Source organism: Pholis gunnellus (genome assembly GCF_910591455.1).
Source record: "Pholis gunnellus genome assembly, chromosome: 14".
NCBI lineage: Eukaryota > Metazoa > Chordata > Actinopteri > Perciformes > Pholidae > Pholis > Pholis gunnellus.
Genome location: NC_136541.1, coordinates 11,845,906 through 11,866,291, shown reverse-complemented (window position 1 = coordinate 11,866,291; position 20,386 = coordinate 11,845,906). Strand labels below are relative to the sequence as shown.

The window sequence follows — 20,386 nt, the reverse complement described above, 5'->3', positions numbered from 1 at the left end:
GGCTTTATTCAGCTTTGACGCGCCCCGAGGCGGCAGACAGGACACTGCTCACCCTTACTCACCCGCTGCACACCTTCTGATATATCCCTAAGAGCATTTTAATGGCTTGAATAAACAAATACGAAAGTGCAGGGGGGAAAAGAACACCCTTCAAAAGGGCTTTCTCGACCCTCTACCCTCTCTAGGACTGTTTAACGGTATTTTATTAAAAAACAAAAAACATTCCTCATGGTCACGACCCCCGGTGATGCACAACAACACCACGTACTGTATCTCAAGCATGAAGTAACTTTAAAAGCCTCCATTAGCGTATGAGTGGAAAAGAGTCCCCTGTGATATCACAGATATATTCAGATATTATATTATATGCAGATACCATGTTACATCAAGTCATATGCTTGCTATTGAAGCACAGACTTGCCTCAAGACGCCAACAACTACTAACAAAAGCGCCGTCTGTCCCTGCTTAGGCTTAAGGCAGCCCGTCTCCAGAGTGTGTGTGTGTGTGTGTGTGTGAGAGAGAATGCTGGGCAACGACAAACTGAAGCAGTGACTGTAGTGTGTACTTGCAGGACATGAAAGCTGAGAGAGTAAGATGGGACGCTGGGAGTCCATGCCGCCTGTCAATCCAAAGAAGTAATCTTAAAAATTAGGCTTTTTTAAGCCGTCTGACCGCTGCCAACGACCGGTCAACATGACAAACTGTGATATGAGCTCCAGCCAGGAAGTGATACTCGAGACGATGTCCTGATGTTTAATGACCAAGCAGGGGAAACAGGACACAATTAGCGCGGCCTAGTCCGATTATCATTCAGCATTGGTTAGCAACGAGCCATTAATTGAGGAAACAAAGCACAATTACCACTTAATTGTTCATGTCAGATGGATGCGAGCGGTTATGGGCCTGTTTTCCCGTCTCTCTCTCTTTCCCCACAGATCCCAGAAAGCTAGATTCTCCCGCACCACGTTACCTCACTACGGACACACAAACACACCGGCCGTCTCGTCGCAAGCTTGAGACAGATCCAGGACGAGCTCGGCGACGGAGACCTGAAGCTGACTGCACATCAGAGTCGGTGTCCTTCTGCCCGGCAGACTGATCGAACGCGAGATCGACGCGGCTTTACGAAGAGGATCTTGAATTCTTTAGAGCTCTATATTAACCTGATGAATCGTGAACACCTGAAACACATTTCTGAGGAGACAGTTCAGCCCGTTATTAACTGCTTTAAACGTTGTTAAAAGTAAATGACACAAACCTATTCGATAAAAAATAAGTCGACAGAATTCTAAACCGTTCTCATCTTCTCAGCTCTACGTCTGCATTCGTGAACCTTAAAGACTGCAGAGAAGTGGATGAATGGATTCCCCCAATGGTCGGCTTTGAACCGTAAAAAGACAAACACATCCCCCCCCCCCCCCCCCCCCCCCCCCGACCCCTCTTCTCTCCCACCCCACATGTACAGTAATAGAAAACCTGAAGGTATCAGTAAAATCCAAATTCAAAACAACAATGTCCACAGGACATCAAATGCTGACATATGCAATATGCACACACCAACAGAGAGCAAAGAATCTTTAGAATTCTGGTACAAAGGATAAAAAGACGAAAGCAAGAAGAATCCTACGGTTTTGGTTTGCATGTGATGGGTCCGACAAGGTTGTACTGTGTAATAACAGAGACGTGTTTCCTGCTGCAGGTCTGTGAGAGCGGCACCGTGTGTCCATACAGACCTGACGCATGTCTGACACACGCGTCTCGAAGGTGTGGTCCTTGTGTGTACATTATGGACTGTAATGGCGGGCCATGGCGTCTGATGGGACTACAGCAGTGTGGCGGACAGGCAGGGACAGTCAGTCATTTTGGCTATGTACACATTCGTAGTCGGTCCATTGCTCCCCCCTCACGAGTGTCATTTCCTCAGGTCTAATACGCAAACCTGGAACAACAGGAAGGAGGACGGTCAGACACAAAGCCTCTTTCTGGCTCAAGTAGGAAAGAAGCTTCATTTTACATCAATGGCTTTATTAAGTTGTTAGAGATTTTAGTTCCTTTTACACAAAACTAAATGCATGTAGGTCACTTCATTTATCATAAAAAGTTGATCGTGTGACTCCCAGCCCTCGAGACCAAGTGAAGGCGCTTGTGCAAAGCTCCACCATCGGTGAACACAAAGGACATAGAAATCGAAGAGAGAAGAAAAACTAGACAGTAAAGACTCGCACTGAGCTACAATGATTATGTTCCGTCACTGCATTATTACAGAACAGTTGACGTCTGCGTCAGAGATTTCCAGTTGTGTTGGTCAATCAATCCAGAGTAAGCGCGAGCTGTCAGCCGGATGGCCGTACACTAAAACATTTCCAGCAGACTACGTCCTTCCTGTTTGCTTTTTGTTTCAGAGGGTTTAAGGTTTACGATTTAAGGTACCTCGCGTCACACTGAGCAGAGCCTGATTCCCGAAGGCAAAAGCTAAACTGTCACTCACTGCAGAAAATCTAAGAAAATCTTCACAAATTAAAATAGCTCTGCTGCTTTATCCCTCTCACTGCATGTTTTAACAACTTCATTCTTTTATCATATTACAGAGAAGCCTAAGTCACAGAAATGGAAAAGAGCAGCAGCAGCCGAGGGTGTAGAATTTAGTAGAGAAAGTAGCGACATGTCCGCTCCATATCAAACAAATACTGAACAGCTGGATGCACTCATAGAAAACGCTGCAATCTTGTAAGAATTCGCATCCCCTAAACTCACTATTGTCAACAATCTCATGTGACTGGATGTACGCGTCATAAGTCAAGCACTTCACTTTCATCACCAGCAGAACCAGGTTCGACCTCAGCGTGAACCCTGATTCTGACCAGACGCATTTTTACGGCGTCATCTTAAGCCGGGTCAGACCTTTAACACACACACTGCTGACCCACAAACGTCCTGGGGTCAGCAGCCTGGTGCAGAAGTTATGCATAGAGACTGAAGTAGTGATTATGATGCACATGTGTGTGACAGAGCGCACGGAGCAGAACAACTCACCGATCCATCCGACGCGCTGGCTCCTACTTTGTCCCCTGTGGCGTTCCAGCACACTTCGAAGATTCCTCCCGTCCCCCGGTAGCTGTGAACTAAAGCACCCGTCTGAAGAAACACACACACACACACACACACACATTAGCAATAACATATCTTCATCCAATGTATTCATGCCACCAGAAATGATTACTAAAGTGTATGTGGTTAGAATTGGATTATCCCAGACCTGAGTGTTCCAGATGTGGACACACTTGTCAAAGGAGCCACTGGCGAGGTGTCTCCCATCGGGACTGAAGGCCACGCTGTAGACGGGCTCCTGGTGGCGGGTCAGTGTGTGGATACACACCCCGCGCTCCACGTCCCACAGACGCACAGTGGAGTCAAATGATGCGCTGGAGAGATGGAAACGGGACGAAGAGATATGAATCTGAACAGCTCACGTTGTTTTTAACCGTATCGCCGTAATAACACTTTGAATGTGTTTTGATGGAGTAGAGAGTTATTTTCTCAATAATAGATGTCTATAAAATATTTAAAAGTCTATCTTGCATTTATGGCCGGAGCACTGAGTTCCAGCCATAAATGCGTGCATGCATTATGTGTATGGAGCCTCCATGAATAACTGTGATGTACGTCTCAGAGTGACTGGTGGCGGCTGTGCAGCCATCGGAGCCCAGAGACGCAGACAACAGTGGTTTGTAAAGCGTCCCATCTGTGCAGATTAATCGCCCAAACCGATCAATAGGTCGACCTCTAGAGCTAAGTGTACAAGAGTTGCGTTGCAATAAAATGAACCTGACAGATACAGTATGTCCACTGGACAGGACAGCTCTCAATAAAAGGAAAAACGTCTAATCACCTCCAGTTTATGTGTCAATCGTCTCCCAATCTGAGACAATATCTTGGAAGGCCAACATGACATGTTCAATATGAGACACTGAGACACTTCTGTCTTTCAGTGATATACCGTGAAGGCCATGGTCAGTTTTGTCAATTCTGCTCAGGCACGTTAGGATTCTCGGGTCGTTCGGGTGGAAAGCCCACTCTGATCTGCTTGAGCCGGTGTTATTTTCCTCGGGGTCAGTTGAGCCACGGTGGCATTCTTCACAGGTGCATCTGAAAAGCACTACCGCTGGCAGTCGGCCAATAGCTAAAAACATCACGGAGTGCAACTGAGACACCAGAAAAGGCTCTGCTGATGTTCACAGAGTCCGAGTCCACACGGAATAATACGAGCAGCAGCATTGAGGTCAGTGTCAAATATTTTATCGATGAGGTTCTATGAGGATGACGAGGAATGGGAGTGCTACTGAAATCCAATGAGAGCAGTGAACTTGTAAGATTTATCACAAATTCAGCAATACAGATCAATCGGATTATCTTAATCTCCTGATATCTCCTCGTAAATATGAGAAAATCTATCAGTAATTAGAAAGAAACTGCTGACTTCACATAGGTTGGTATTTGTGTCATCTCTCCTCTATTAATACACAGCTACTCTGTAGCACATGAGTGTTGCTCATGATGTTCAGGTGCTGCTTTGTGTCTTACCTGGCCAGCATGAGGTTGGCGCTGGGATTATTGGTCCCGGGGCCCGTGGGGCTCCACTTGATGGTGTAGATTTCTTTACTGTGGGCCTGGAGGTCATGGACACACAGGTCCTGCTTCATACTCCAGATCTACGCCAGAGAAGAAACCAGTTCATTTGGCTTTAATCACAGTGTTCACATCAACGAGGAATTTGTCTGATTAAGGCCAATTCTTGGGCTCGTTTTCGCCATAAAGTGACATGCACTACATCTGCATGTTGACTGGACCGACCTTCAGCGTCATGTCATCTGAGCAGGAGGCCAGCAAGCTGCCAGTGGGGTCCCACTTGATGGCGTTCACCTCATTCTACAGCGAGTAAGAGAGAAAGTTAGAAAAGAATACAAAAACACAGAATATTTGACTGATGTACATGGGCAACCATAGAAATAATGCACTTATTATATCGATACGTTTATGACAATATATCTAAAAGTGATGTCCTGGTTTGTCACAGTTGTGAGAAGGATTTTCCTCTTCTTAGTGTTAAGAATGAATACACCATAAGGGCTTTATTAGCTTTAGTGAGCCAGTGGCAGAATCCATACTAGCGATCCTACAAATGCTTTAAAAACAGCACGAGTCCCGTCTCACCGTGTGTCCCTGGAAGGTCTTGACAGGTCTGTCCTGACCCAGCTTACACACATGGATGCACATGTCAGTGCTGCAGGAGGCAAACGTGTTGTTGCTCTGCCAGTCTACGTCCAGAGCCGGTGCTATTGGGAGGCAGAGACAAGAGCTTAGAGCTGCTGCAGCAGCGAAGTATGTAGAGACGGGGGAGAAAAGATGGCATGAATATCGTGGTCTGACAATAGTGTTGGTATTGCCACATTGGATCGGGTAATTCACTTTAACAACACTTAAAAAGGGGCGGACATGTTTTCTGCAGATTCACTGTCACACTCCATCAAGACGATGTCAGGAATGCAGAGCTGTTGTGCAAAATGTGTAAAAACAAGTTGGGTTGAATGTGGCTCTCAACCATATCAGTCACAATGTGTAAGAGGACTTAAATAATATCTAATCTGTTTAAAACCAAAATAGCCTCTTGCATGAAAAGTCACATGGAACAATCCAGCTGACTCCCGACACTCACCCGAGTGGAAAGGAAATTGTTGTTTTGCCTCTCCCGTGTGGGCGTCCCAAATAATTGTGGTCTGTGTGGAGGAGGAAATTTTCATTATTTATACTAAACCAGTAATGTTCATGTTATAAAAGCAATAAAAACATCACATAAAATATAGAAAAGGTGCTCTTATCTAACACCAGTTGACCTGAATAATGGTGATATATCACACACACGCCTTTTTATGCCTCAAAGACTCAGAATGTGTGCTGAAGCGGTGCATGTCGTCGTATTTCTGTACACTAGATGGCAATGTTGAACACAAGATGGGAGCGTGTCTTGTTTCTGGTGGAGATGATCGTCTGTCGCCTGTCATTCCGTAACATTTGGTAAGTGTATGCAGACCCTGACATGCAGGTATACACTGAGGACAGTGCACAATATCTGCATAGAGCCGTCTATGGTCTGCATGCTTCCCCTCGGCATAGCTGATGGTAACGGATGAAGATTACTTTAACCTCTTTTAAGCCGACCCTCTATACCAGGGGTCAGGAATAGGCCGGACGCCGTCGTATCTGGACCTGGACCTACAACCGTTAATTGTTCAATTTTGTCGTGATGCTACTCAGCCAATCAAATGTGTGTATTCCGATAAGCATCGCGGCTTTAGTGAGATCATAAACACACTGGAGAGAGATGGGCTGAGAGGCCGAATAGTCGGCGTTCTCCAAAAAGAGAAATGTTAACAAGACCAGAGCCGTTATCCATTTTAGCCAATGGAAAGTGTCTCATATGTTCAGAGACCGTGGAGATTATTAAAAGAGGGAATGTGAAGCGCCACTACGAGACAAAGCACAACTCTTGTTGAGCAAACGTACTCACATCTGAAACGAAGGCACAGAAAATAAACAACCCAAGAGTCCAATATGATCGATCCACCAGATTCAAAACATTCACTCACTGCACAACAGTGATCCCTGCAAACGATTCTCTCTTTTTAGAAGATGAATATACTATTGAGGTTTCTGTTACGCATGTTTTTTTTAAATGCAGCCCTTATTTTACTTGAAACGAGAGATCATTTATTTAATATTAAAGTATGTATTATGTCAAATTCATCCAGTTCAATTAGAAACCTTATTGTTGAGATATTATTCAACTGAACTTTCTTTATTTGATTTGACAGTCAGTTGTTGACGACATACAGACGTTAATACAACTGTTAGTCTACCTCAATATGTATATATGGGACTAAATCAGAGCGCAGGTTCACATTATTGTGATGTTCAGGACCTTTGCATAAAGTAATTGTCTTAAACTGGACCTCGTTGAGTTTTATTTGAAGACCCGCTCTATACAATAGACTAGAGGGAATCTCTACGCATTTGATTCAGATTCAGAGCTACAATGCGATTATAAAACGATTATCGATTCATCTTGATGCATCAAAATATTCCTATACATGATTTATTTCTGCTACTTTTCAAACACTGCATATTTGTAATAATATATAATTAAAAAACAGATGAATTTACCTTCATAATCTTTTAATAATTCAATATTAATAATAATGGATAGTTACATTTCAAAGTACTGCGAATTGAACCAACAAGAAAATAAATAAAATTGGGCCTGTAGTAGTAAAAACACAGAATTCAGTCAGAACAAGCTGCCCTCATTCACAAATAAATAATATAGACTTCTCTTCAAACAAATCCTCCTGTTACAGGCAATGAGCCTTCAGCTCTACAGAAACACGTGGTGAAACTGTACATGCAGCGATAAAGTGCTCGGTTACGATCACACGAGATTCTGTGGATGTCACGCATCGCGTGTTACTTCTTTCAGACCCGCTTCCCTCAGTGACTCCATGACTCTAGCTTTGGTTCGGGTTGTAGAGTATCGATGCGTCTGTAAAAATGTTGAGGTGAATGTTGTATCTCGGTCCCAAAGTGTGCGACATAGCGCGAAAGCTCTAAATGCTCAATGACTGAGTAGGGGTGCTCCAATACGTTAAGCTTGTGCCGGTCGGATTGAGTCCATATTGGGCTGCTTTATCACCACAACTCCGCTAGTGTTTTGTCTAGTTTAGAACGTAAAGAAGACGCACGTGTGTTACCTCTGGTGCGTTCAGGGGCAGCGGTAAGGAACGGACAGCTCGGTGTCACATAATTGTTACACGTGATCATAACGACAATTGAGTTTTAAATTTACGATTATTGAGTTTTCTGCATCGAGTCATACATCATCTTTCAAGAATCGATTTTGTTCCCACCTCTACTGTAGACGATGTCATTTTTCAGAGGGTCGGAGGGTCTTTAGGGGGAGATAGTAGGTCAACAGGATTATGCCAAATAGAAGAGGTATACTTCTTCTGAACACTTGGAACCTGAAGATTCATTTGAGATACAGCTCTGCACTGTGTGTCTATCTGTAATACATATTGTGTTTTATTTAGGCGTCTATTCAAATGTTGAAAGTGTAGAGAGTATAAAGGCTGAGAAATGATAGACAGTCACATTCATTTATCATAAGTTGTTAACCAAGAACCTCGAGAATTTGTAAAAAGAAAAAACTGCAAAAAGAGAACAAAGACACCAAGACCTTGAAGAACACCACAGAAAATCCATCCTGTGATTTGGTTTCAGAAACTTGACATTTGAAGATTTCTGCAAGAATTGCATTTTTTGGAGATTGGATCTCTATTACTTCTGTTCATGAAAGCATCATTCTCAACATATGTAGGAAAGCCATACATCCTCTGAATTGAGAAAAAGATGTTTGCACAGCCATATAAAATAGATATTAGAGGGAATTACGACCTGTTTAACCCCCTAACACTAGCTCTAAGCAGCTTATTATATATTATTAAAACTAATGCCAAAATTATTTTTAATTAATTATTTTAAGTATTAAAACAAAATACAACCATTTACTTCCTAATCATTTGTATAGTGTGTTTTTATGCAAATAACCACTAGATGACAACAACAAAGTAAAAAGATAACATTTATCATTTTTAACAGTTTACACTGACTTATCAAATGAAAAGACTTTGGGACGGAGGTGAAAGACGTTAGTCTAAAGCTTTGCTGTCAATTATTGTTCTTAGAAAGAAAATTGGAAATCGCCAAAAAACAGAATCAGCAGATCATACTTAAAAAAGAAAAGAAAAACGGAATCCGGCAAGAAAGTTTCAATCGGTGCGTATCTATAAAAACTAACTATAACCAACTAACAAACCCCTCCAATCAAACATATATCACATTATAGAATCATCACTGTGTCACATCCCACCTCAACATAGTGTTATAATATGTCACATTTTAAAAAGGTACCTTTGAAGTTGCAGTTCTCACAACATCAACGTTATTCTACTCCCACTAATAAAGCTTGAATCAGTGAGCCTTACCTTGTCTACACCAGCACTGAGGATGAAGTTTCCTTTCTTATTCCACTTGAGAGCAAAGATCGGACCTTTATGCTGACCCAAAGTACTGGCCAAGTTACCTGAAAATATCAGAAATGTAACACAGCTTAAAAAGTGAGCAGAAACATTTCATCAGCCATGCGTCCTTGCAAACCTATGATCTTACCGTCTTTTGTCCATATTCTAGCAAAGCCATCGTACGAGCCTGTTGCTAGCAACGTCCCCTCGCTCTGAAACGTGGAAAGCGTCGATTCTCATTAGTTTCAAGTCCGCTGCATCTTTCTCAGTTTTACACATTCTGGTTCGGGCAGCATTGGGCCTGGTATTACCGGTATATTCCACTTAAATAACGAGGCACGTGAAGGTGTAATTAGTTAATTACAGACAATATATTAGTGCACATTTGCCGTAGAGAAGTGACTTGTACTACTCAGAAAAAAAAGTTTGTAGCTGAGCAGCATTAAAAGCCCCCCCCCCCCCCCCCATGGGAGTGACTCGCCCCCATATATGAGGAGAAATGCCTTCAGCAGAAGTAGTGGTCACAGGCATGCGAGCACACACACACAAGATTAGATTACTCTAAACTGCACTCAGTGGAACAGACACATATGCTTCCCCTGTACACACACACACACTCACATTCCAGTCTAGTGAGGTGACGTCTTTGTTGCTGGGTACGTCCTGACCCCCTTCTCGTATGCAGTGCCTCAGAACCAGCTGAGTGGACCCGCCTGTACTGTTCTCAATCAGGTTCCAGATTCGTGCCGTTGAGTCCCCGGACCTGTCGAAATCAACACACACACACACACACACACACACACACACACACACACACACACACACACACACATACACACAAAGACACAATCAAAACATTAGACCCGTATCATGGCTTTGACTCTTGAAATCAGTACTGAAAGTGATATAAAACTGACCATCGCTGCTCTTGAGTAGTGTTGGGGTCAGAATGCATTTTATGGAACCTGAACCCAGTATCAAATCCAAAATCTTTTTTAAATCCCTATCAAACCTTTTCACATCATCCGTTGAGGAAAAAGGAGAAAGACGTTTTACAAGCACACAACTCATTAGCTTTAACGGGGCCCCTAACTGAGCTTACAGGACGGGGCCTTTGGTTTTTGCATTTGTCTCCATGTTCTTTGAGAGCTGTGCTCGCGCTGCGCAGCAGGACGGCTGAATACGTCACTTCTTCAGCATGTTGAAGTCTCACAGGAGAAAGTTTAAGATGATGAACCATTCTTGTTCCTGATTTTGTTTGGCAAAGTAAAATAAATGTTTCCTTTTGACAACAGCATCGATGCATGTGCTGTGAAGGCTGTGAAGGTAAAGATTCTGATCATATTGGGCTCTTAGGTTGTTTACTATCTGTGACTTCGTTTTAGATGGGTGTGGGTACGTTTGCTCAAAAGTTGTGTGCTTTGTCTCGTAGCGGCGCTTCACATTCCCTCTTTTAATAATCGTCACGGTCTCTGAACATATGAGACACACTGGGTTTGAACTACCCGTGCAGAATGAAAATGTAAGAGTCTGTCCATTCTTGTTTAAAGGTTCTGGTCTCTCTGTTAACATTTGTCTTTTTGGAGAACGCCATGTGAAATAACTTCCGACTCACATACTTCTCAAACTATTGAGGCTCTCAACCTGTGTGTGTGTAAATCTCACTCAAGCCACGATGCTTATCAGAATACACACGTCTGATTGGTTGAGTAGCATCACGTGATGTGTTTTACAACGCATGCAATTAGTCGGTGTGTTTCCTGCACCGCTGAACGAGTGCCGTAAAGACTAGAAAAGCTGCGTGGGTTAAAATAGAAGCGCTCCGTCAAAATGTAATAATTCTCAATTATCTATCGGTTATAGGTCCAGGTCCAGATACAGCAGCGTCTGGACCCAGACTACAGTCTGCCTATTAGTGACCCCCTGAAATAAACCATTAGCAAATCTCAGTATCGTTAAAAATATAAATATATATATATATATATATATATATATATATATTTGGAAAAAAAAACATTGACATTTTGATTACAATGCTCCTGCTGTCCTGCCTTAGGGCGGGACATCTTATATCAATTTAATGAGTTTCTTTTTTTTCATGCTAATCTGTTTTTGGTCAAAACAAAAACTACCACCTCACGCGGGTCGTGACCAATCAACAACCAGAATACAATATTGACATTGCGTTGCTCCAATGAGGACATCTCCGTTATTTATCAAGCAGTAGCTAGCACTCATGCTAGCCATCGCAACAGTTAGCTTGTTGTAGCAGGTCTGAAGGATTGTAACCTAACAGCGAGAATGGATTTGAACTGGACGGTAAGGCAGCAGCAGGACGCCGCTGGCTTTGTCTCGTTCCCATCTGTCACGGCAAATTGGAAACAACACTTAATATCTGTATGTTTTATAAAAGTCTTTTGTCTAGTGTGATATACCCCTGGCTCTTTTGTTATTGTCCCATTTGTATACTATCCACTGACTCTATGTTCTTTGGTTTGATACAAAGAAATAAAACTAGTCAACTAGTGTGAAATAACATGAATCCATGGGTTGGTTTTCCTTATTTCCTCCCAAATTTTGTGAGTCACCAGCCGCCTTGGTTTGGCTTCTTTTCCATCTGTGTGACTGCTCAGCAATGAAGAGGTCTCCACTGAGCCATGTTGACAAACATACTGGGAGGTAAGCGTGGAGATGTAAACATATGACCGCATAGAAGGAGATTTGTTTGAATTGGGGAATTACAAAGTTGTGCATTTTGCTTACTTTGACCCCTCAAAATGAAAAGAGAATACAGTGAAAAGCAGTATTTGCAGTTTGGCCTGATCAGCTCAGAGGCACATAGTGTGAACACAACCCAACCCTACTCTTGAGGCAACACAAATGTGGTACACAATTCATATGGAAAGGGAAAATAACTGAAAAACCAATGACTTGAGTCAACAAAGGCTTGTTTAGTTGTAATAAATGAGGAAGGACTTATGAAAACAAGCTGACTCTCCTCACACCTGTTTTCCATGAACAAGACAAAATTGCCCGTTAAAGAAATGTTTTGAAAATTAGCTATCTGACCAATAAGAGATACAGATTTTGCTTTAACTACTGGAGGTCCTTTCAGGTTAAACAAGTAAGCCTACTCCTGGACCAGAAGCACTACAGACCACTTGCTGCTGTGTGTGCAAATCATTATGGTTGAAGGCCGTCATTAAAACTGCTTTTGTACTAAATGTAAAGAAAATGCTAAAAACTTGACCAACTTGTATTAAAGTCACTAATGCGTCACTCAACTTGACCATGGCTGTAATAACGACATGTTTCCATGATATTCTAAACACCGCACGACCAGTGACAACCACGGGGAAGTGATGGATGATGTGGAGACACTGACCCGGAGGCGAGGAGGTCGTTCACTGGGTTCCAGGCACAGATGAAAACTTCGGATTCGTGTCCTCTCAGCACCATGGCTTTACTCTGGGGGATCTCCACGTCCCTGTCCACCTCCATCATCTCCGAGTGGTGATCTATAGAAAGGAGTGAGAAACACAAACGTTGACCACATGACCGGATTCATCAGCTATCGTCCTGTTGTTCGGAACATGAGGATGCAAAGGTTATTAACAACATGTGAGTAATCACCGTTCCTAGTAAAATAGCTTATTAACTTTGAAATGAATAGCCAGTGTTTTCCTACTTTTGTGGGCTACTTTCTGTTTTTTCAGCCAAGTATATTAACAAAAAAACATTTTAATAAGGACAGTCTGACATCATCTAATTTCCTATGAACCAGACCAGTCCCACAGCAGTGCACACGTACGTCATCAACTGATATTGTTGATTCAAAGAGAATGACAAAGGAACTGTTTCTAAGCTCAAGTAAACAGTGTTGTTCAGAGTGAAAACCAGCTGGAACATCAGACAGCTGCGGACTTTAAGAGCACGGTGTGCCTGTTGTTGAATGACTAAGAGTGTTTGCACAAAACTACAGCTTGTCCAAAAATAGGTGAAAAAGTGAAAGACACTGTAGGTTAGTGAGCTAATGTTGGACTCGTCTTTAGCCCATAAGAACATGAATCCATCCCTCAGTAACTCTGTCATTTGATTCTGAGTGTGTTGGGAGAAGGAGGTGGTTTTGAGGGAAAACAACCAGACCACATTTTTCCCTTTTACGCTAAAACAAACAAACAAATGTGTTCTGGGAAAAAGTGACTAAAAACATGGAGACAGTTCTACACAGGAAGGACAAAACCATGAGGAAACACATGTGCTAGTGTGAGGAAAACACCATCGTAGCTTTGAGTAATACCAAGGAACCCACAGTTTACAAAAAAACAAATCCAAATGTTGTACTGCAGCTGTCAATAGAAAGGCAAATAGCAGACACACACAACAGGAGGTGGTAAGCTTTAACGCCATGCAATAAGAAGTGTCTTACAATCTTACATTCTTTTGTCCATTTTTTGACTGATAAAAATATCAGCGTGACCATTTCCTTCTGTGTTGCTCTTTGACATCCCACCCTTTATAAACTGTCTGCAGCATAAAGTGAAATGTACATCCCTGACACACATTCAGGTGAGTGGAGACATCAAAAAACAGATAAAGGGGTGAATGCCAAACAGCTTCCACTGCACCTTATAACCATGAATCAGGTTATGTTGAAGCATTTAACGATGGAATAAAATCCTGCATAAGAACATAAAACATCTCTGGAACCATTTTTTTCGACCATGAGCTAGCTTACTGGCTAAGGCGTGGGATCCGTTTTCCTCCCCGTTGGCAGCGCCCTCTCCGTTCTTGGTGCTTCCCTGGGGCCCTGTGCCGCTGCCGCTGCCTGCCGCCTGCTGCTGCTGCTGCTGCTGCTGCTGCTGCTGGGCCATCTTGTCCCTGTAGGCCTGCTGCCTGGTTTGGACTACATCTGGCATCACAGCATCGATCAGAGACAGCGACTCTATGGGCCGCCCGTCAAATAAGGTCCCGTCCTACAGAGACAACACCATTTTTATATTCATTATCCTTCATATCATCCACCAATTCACTAAAACATAGAGTCCAAACAGATGAGCTGGAGTCAAGATAAAGCTGACAGTGCACCTCTCCTTGCCAGCATGTTGTGGAGTTACACTAATAAGTAGTTGGCAGTTTAAAGAGGGAGTCTGACCTCATTGATGCTGACTTCAGCCTCCACATACTGCAGGCCCTTCTGGATGATGGAGATGAGGGCAGCAGGGGGCACAAGGGCTCCATTGATGTTGGACTGGCTGATGTGGCTCTCTATGCCAAAGGTGAATGCTGAGTGGGAGAAGCCTGGAGGACGCATGGATAATTTGGAAGGTAGGAGGGAGCAAAAGATCAATTACAAAAAGTCCAGAGCAGCATTAAACCTTATATTTGAAATATTTAAAAAGTGCAATGACCAGCAAATACGACTGCATTCAGAGAGAGAGATTTACCTAAAAACAAAAATGCAAGACTTACCCGACTCTTGCAGGTATCTGTAAACCAGGAAATTGACTTCATCACTGCTTATGCTCATTTTTAGTCCTGGTGATTAAACCATTGGGTCAGCATAGGATAGGAGCCTGTAAAAGCAAACCACAAAGCAGGGAGCCTTAATTAACATGTGGTGGTGTTACACAACATGGAACTCCTGAAGGAAGGTTTGAGTAGTAAATTCATCACTCAAATGCTGGGTAATGATAGTCAACAGTAAGATGATATGCAGGGGCACTGTGCCAAGAGTAAAAGAGAGCCGTCTCTCTCTCACAATCACACACACCAGGGACGGTGTTACACTACGGACTAACTACATAGCTCACTAACAAACTGGCACACACCGCGATAACTGAGAAGAGGAAGAAGTTAAAACATCACTTTGCTTGACCTAGATCTTGCAAATTCCATACAGAGAAGCAGGCAAACACAAGCTGTGATTGCCATTTGATGCACTAGGAGGTTTCATTCTTTCTTAGTTTCGTTGGCTACAGAAGCCTTCTGGCTCCAGGCAGGGCACCAGTTTCCATTCATTAACCTACAACTGGAAATAATTACCAGCTGCCTTCACGAGGCAGGCTGGGTATTTTGGACTAAAACGTCTGGAATAAATGGGTTTTAAACCTCAGCAATAACAGATCCTACAGTGCTTGCGTCTGGGCTCCATATTTATTCATGCAGAACCCGCACTGTTGAAATGGGACTGTGGAAATAAACAAGGGGTCTGGACCGGGGACAGAACCTCCACTGTTTCCATCCTGCCAGCCCGCTGAAAAAGTCAACATGTCTCCTGCCGTTTCCCAGAGGCTGAGGTCCAAGACCAACTAAACCAAGAGGCATGGAATCTAGAAGAAGCCTACTAGACATCAGGAGTCAGAGAGTCCTGATGGCTAGCAGGCTCGTGTTTCTAACACCGAAGCACGACCACTAGAACTCAGCAAATGGCTTCACTTCTGCTAACCGCAAAAACAAAAATCTTTCTCCATAAAATATTGCATAACTCCAACAAAATGTGTTTTTTCTGCTGCACCACTACTGTAGTCATGCACTTACAGAGTGTTGTGTTTTTCCATAACATTTTGTTTAAGGGTCAGTGTAGTTATGGTGCACTACAAGCATGCTGACATGGCACTCTTGCATATCTGACACTAGCCTGTTTTGAAAGAGTGCCGGCAAACGTCATCGCCATGGAAGTGATGCAGGACCAGTGAACGGGGTCAGAGCTCTCACTTACAGTAATAGGTTGACGAATCCAGGTGGCTGACATAGCGGCCAATATTTGATTGTTTTATGAACTTCAGCATTGATTAAGAGCACTGACAGATCACTGCTTATCTCATTGTGCCTGACGCAAGCAAGTTACACATGCAAATGACCTAACCTCCTCGCATGACTGAATCGTGTTATCTTGTCACAATATCTTCAGTTATAGGTGTGATAAGAACGCATAGGACATACTAATAAGCAGATAGCAAAGTAGAAGGTGGGCCAAAACAACTAATTTGTTGTCATCAGAATTGCTCAGTTGACTTTCAAGTCAATATGTGATGTAGCATGCAGTTTATCGCAGGCATTTTGAGATTAAAAACGTTTTAAAAGTCATTTGGCAGCACTACAGAATCTTTTAAGTAATAAATCACTGTCCTGTTTGGCTACAACGCCACATTTTGCTTCACTCACTCCCAAAACAATTTCACCTCAAAATGATAGCAGACCACCTCAGTGTCTGATGCACAATTCCAAAAATAAAAACCCTCTAAAATGTAATGTACAAGCTTTGTTCCCTACAATCAAATAAAACAAGTTCTTTAAAAGCAGCTATGATATTCATAAACATGTTGTTGTTTTTCTAACATTGCTGCACACTTCTAACCAACATATATTTGGTTCAGGTGCCATCGTTTCAGAATTGCAGCTTCTATAGTTGTGCAACTATGTTTTGAACAGTGTCCCATATGACGAATATTTCTAAATGACGGACAATGCGAACTACTGTTTGGGTCACAAGGCGTACCGAACAGAAGACGCACACCAAACGGTTTGGGGCGCCTACACATTGCGTTGCCTCACTACACCAAACCTTGATCACTGTGTATCAATTTAGCAGTGAAACCACCACACTAATAAAATGACTCAGAGCAACATTATGGTCTCAAAACGACAATGAAATACCACCAGTGGTGTACGGCCTTTATCAATCGGTTTCGGACCATCTTAATTCTTGTTGTGGTACGATATATTCTGACAAGAGCGCTCACTCTCTTTTAACCAATCACGTATCCTCAGCTTATTGCTGAAACAACAAGGAATTACATTTACAGGCAAGTGGACAGTTCTAGTGGTAACTGATTAGAACTATTGATAATTGCAACAGCTGTGCAAACAACTGGTTATTAAAGATATTTTAATGTGATTTGACTATGCATAATTTCTTCAACAGACAACTATTTTGTGTGGCACCCAATATAAACCTGAAGGTCTTGAGTGAGTCATTCATTCTGACACTGGTTGGGTACAAAGCTAGATTACAGCCACTCTCTTCTCTAGAAGACTACAAAAACACTTTGCTGTAGCAATGTGATCTTCCAGAAAGCATACAAGCAAAGAAAGATGCAAAACAAGTGTGGAAAAAACAAAACAAAGGTGTGACATTAAAGAGTGAGGTACCCTACCCATGTGATCGAGATGTCTTCAGATGTGCATCATAGCTCCGTTCTCCTCAGCAAGAACTCTCAGCCCCTGAAAGTAAAAAAGAAAGAAAATTGAATGCTTCCAACTGATGAATTATACTAAAGAATCACGTGTGGGCATCACATCTGGATCCTAAAATGCAGATCTATGAAATCACTTGTAGTGAACATGTTGATTTTTTCTTTTCTTCAATATTGTGCTCCCACTATCTCCCACCATGTATGGTAGTTAAGTAAGCTGCCTCGACATTCCAAGTCGTGCCTAAGTAACACTTCTGCTCATGTTATTGTGTTTAAATCTTGAGTACGCAGCATAAGAAGCATACAGGCACATAAGACTGTGTTTCTCCATTGGTGCTGTGACAAGTTATCTTAATTACAATTGACAATTTAGCAGCAACGTGTCAATGTGTGGGTGGAAAAGGATGAGAACAGAAAGTGTAAAGAACAAAGGGGTGTGTCACCAAACAATGAAAGAAACTGGGTCAGCAATATAAAAAGCCCAAACAGCCTGTGGGTATTTGCGCTATGCATGGTGTAGCTATACCTGAATGATAGCTATTAAAGGGGACGTATGCTAATGTATTGTACGGAGTATTTTACAACTTGATAAAAGACATTTTAGATGCTTGCTCCCTACAATTGTAACAAACATCTCACTTCTGGTACTGGATCACCAAATGGGGGCCAAGGGATGTAGTGTCTTAGTCGCCATTTCTTTCATGGCTGTTGGGCCTGGTTCAGGGTCAGATTGATTTCGTGCAAGTTAAAGGCATACAAGGTTAAGTCTATGCTAATCTGCTGGTCGCTAAATTAGCAAAATAGCATGGAGAGCTACTTGAAATACATGACCCATCCCCCCCACACACAGTTGCGAGTGAATGGGCTGAACAAACTACAGTGTGTACGTTACCCGACGTGCTGTGTGAGGCAGAATCCAATGACTTAAAATGTACTTTATTACTGTGAGACAAGCCTGAATCAAATGTCCACCTTCTTCCATCAATGAAAAACTGAAATGTATTGCAGCACTGTCTCTGTAAAGTGCAGCAATCATTGACCTCGTTACTGTTGTAACTTACTGTAATGCTACGCTGACAATCGTCCGCATGTCACGGGTCACTAGGTGGATGTACTGAGAACTGAGAACAGGCTTTATCGGCGCTGGCTCTCTAGGGAATTGTCAAATTAGCACGATCTACTTGCGTCTTCGCATTTACGTCGTTACAACTGTAATTGCCTGTTAATGTATAACCAAATTTACCGCGGGGGCCCCATTCGCACTGTCATGACCTCACGTTGCGGGACGTTAGCACGCGAGCTAACACGCGAGTTATCGTTAGTTTTGCATTGGTGGCGGTTGCAACGTTAACGGTCACCACACATGCCAATTTCCTTTATTTGATGAAGGGCACCAACAGCTAATAGATACCGTTGTTAAAATAATGCAGCTAACGGGATATGGATCAGCGTTGTATTTTCAATTTTTTTTGTATACAAAATTGACCCCAATAACATTAAGTTAGCTTATTTAAAACAGCATTTCTGACGAGTACAGTGAGCCCAGCTTGACATCGCTCTAAACCTGCTAGCACGCTAGCTAGGTTGCTAACACTAGCATGCTATGCTAATGACAGTGTTGCTATAATCTCGTACCTACTTGGATAAATTCAATAGACGATATCTTCCACAGCTCTTGTGTTCAAGTCAGACCATGTTATCTCTTTAATCGATTGCAAGACAGTTTTTTTACGCACGTGTATAACTATCGATATGTTATAATATTTAAACTTAAGCCAGGCGGTAAAGACCCAGCAACGGCTTCAGACGTTAGACTCAGTGGAGTGACCCGTCATGCAAAAATGAGCTGCCTGTAACTACTGTTATTTTAAAGCGCCGCTTTCTAAAGCTCATTGAGCTGACGACGACAATGTGTTCACCATCTCCTCGATCAAATACGGCATAGTATGATGGGTAATTTATGTAAGAATACTGGCTAATACATATATACGTCACAACAGCAGTATTTCTACCTAGCATTACTAGGATATAGTACTATATAGGTGACTAACCTAATTTCCAATATCGTGGTTTGCTGAAGTGAAAGTCGCCCTCAAACGTTGATTAAAATTAGCTCCTGGTCCGTTTGACAGGTTCACAGGAAAATGGAGCCACATTTCGTCGTTGAAACCGACCAATGAGATGGAATTGAAAAAAAAAAAATCCCGAGGCCTCTGGAAGTTTGTCCCGCATCCAGCACTAGTCATAACAACAGTGTTCTCGCCCATCCCCCACTACACCCCATTTCTGCTTGTCTGGTCATCACTAGCCATAGATTAATGACACCCCACCCCCTATCCTTTGCTCAGTCATTCAGACTGGGAAAGTCAACAACAAGCTTACATCATCATTGCAATCTGTGTTTTACACTGTTTTTTGTGTGTGTGTTTTTTAGCTGTGTACATAATCCATAACCATATTAATATCTCCAATGTTCCAAACGAAGATAATTGCCTGAAAATATTCATGCACCCATCATGTAAGATTTATGAAATATCAAGGATTTTCATAAGTAAAAAGTGTGTGCCGACCTTCAAAATGATGTATTTCTTGTATCACAATTAGTGATAATGTCATTAGCTGTCCCCATTTAAGTGTCTTATGTGAGATGATGAAATAGCAAGAACTGTTGAATTGGGGACCATTAAGTCGAACAACAGCGGCAAGTGTGCAGCATATTCAGTATATCTTTTTTGCAGTGTTTTTTTTTTCTCTCTTATTACCAAAAACGTAAAATACTCTGCTGGGACCACAGATACCCTTACAACATCCCCTATTTTCTCCATATTCTGTGCATCCTCACAAACAAAGAACAACCATAACTTTAAATTAATATGTGTAATTTTGTGAGGCAAATAATCTATCAATGCAAAAATGGCCTGGCATTAGCCAAGTTAACATTGAAAATATATCTGAGGTACAGTATTTGCATTGCCATCACATGGTAAAAGTCTACCCTATCTGATTAACTGTGTTGTTGAGGGATGGAGTATTTGTCAGACGCTCTGTACCACTGC

General features: G+C 42.4%; 1 protein-coding gene across 2 annotated transcripts; it reads right to left on the bottom strand.

The window, feature by feature from the left end:
- Nucleotides 1-1,459: 1,459 nt before the first annotated feature.
- On the bottom strand, nt 1,460-19,100 carry tbl1xr1b (TBL1X/Y related 1b). Of its 2 annotated transcripts, none has more exons than XM_079173827.1 (16): nt 18,966-19,100; nt 17,292-17,358; nt 14,605-14,708; nt 14,288-14,433; nt 13,871-14,108; nt 12,518-12,650; nt 9,754-9,895; nt 9,281-9,344; nt 9,097-9,194; nt 5,715-5,775; nt 5,213-5,334; nt 4,853-4,927; nt 4,583-4,710; nt 3,258-3,423; nt 3,035-3,136; nt 1,460-1,940 (listed from the first exon to the last, which is right to left on the bottom strand). In XM_079173827.1, exons 3-16 carry the CDS (start codon nt 14,660-14,662, stop codon nt 1,914-1,916), a joined length of 1,560 nt encoding a protein of 519 aa, XP_079029953.1. In that variant the 5' UTR covers nt 14,663-14,708; nt 17,292-17,358; nt 18,966-19,100; the 3' UTR covers nt 1,460-1,913. The 2 variants fall into 2 exon arrangements, with proteins under 2 accessions (XP_079029953.1, XP_079029952.1); XM_079173826.1 differs by having other exon boundaries at nt 18,970-19,096.
- Nucleotides 19,101-20,386: the final 1,286 nt, after the last annotated feature.

Bases quoted from the DNA above. Each gene is read 5' to 3' on its own strand.
- tbl1xr1b (XM_079173827.1), bottom strand. From the start codon at position 14,662: ATGAGCATAAGCAGTGATGAAGTCAATTTCCTGGTTTACAGATACCTG. The intron at 12,651-13,870 runs GTAAGCTAGCTC...TCCTTTCTATAG, and splicing joins CGGATCCCACGCCTTAGCCA to ATCACCACTCGGAGATGATG. The intron at 9,195-9,280 runs GTAAGATCATAG...TGATATTTTCAG, and splicing joins TAGAATATGGACAAAAGACG to GTAACTTGGCCAGTACTTTG.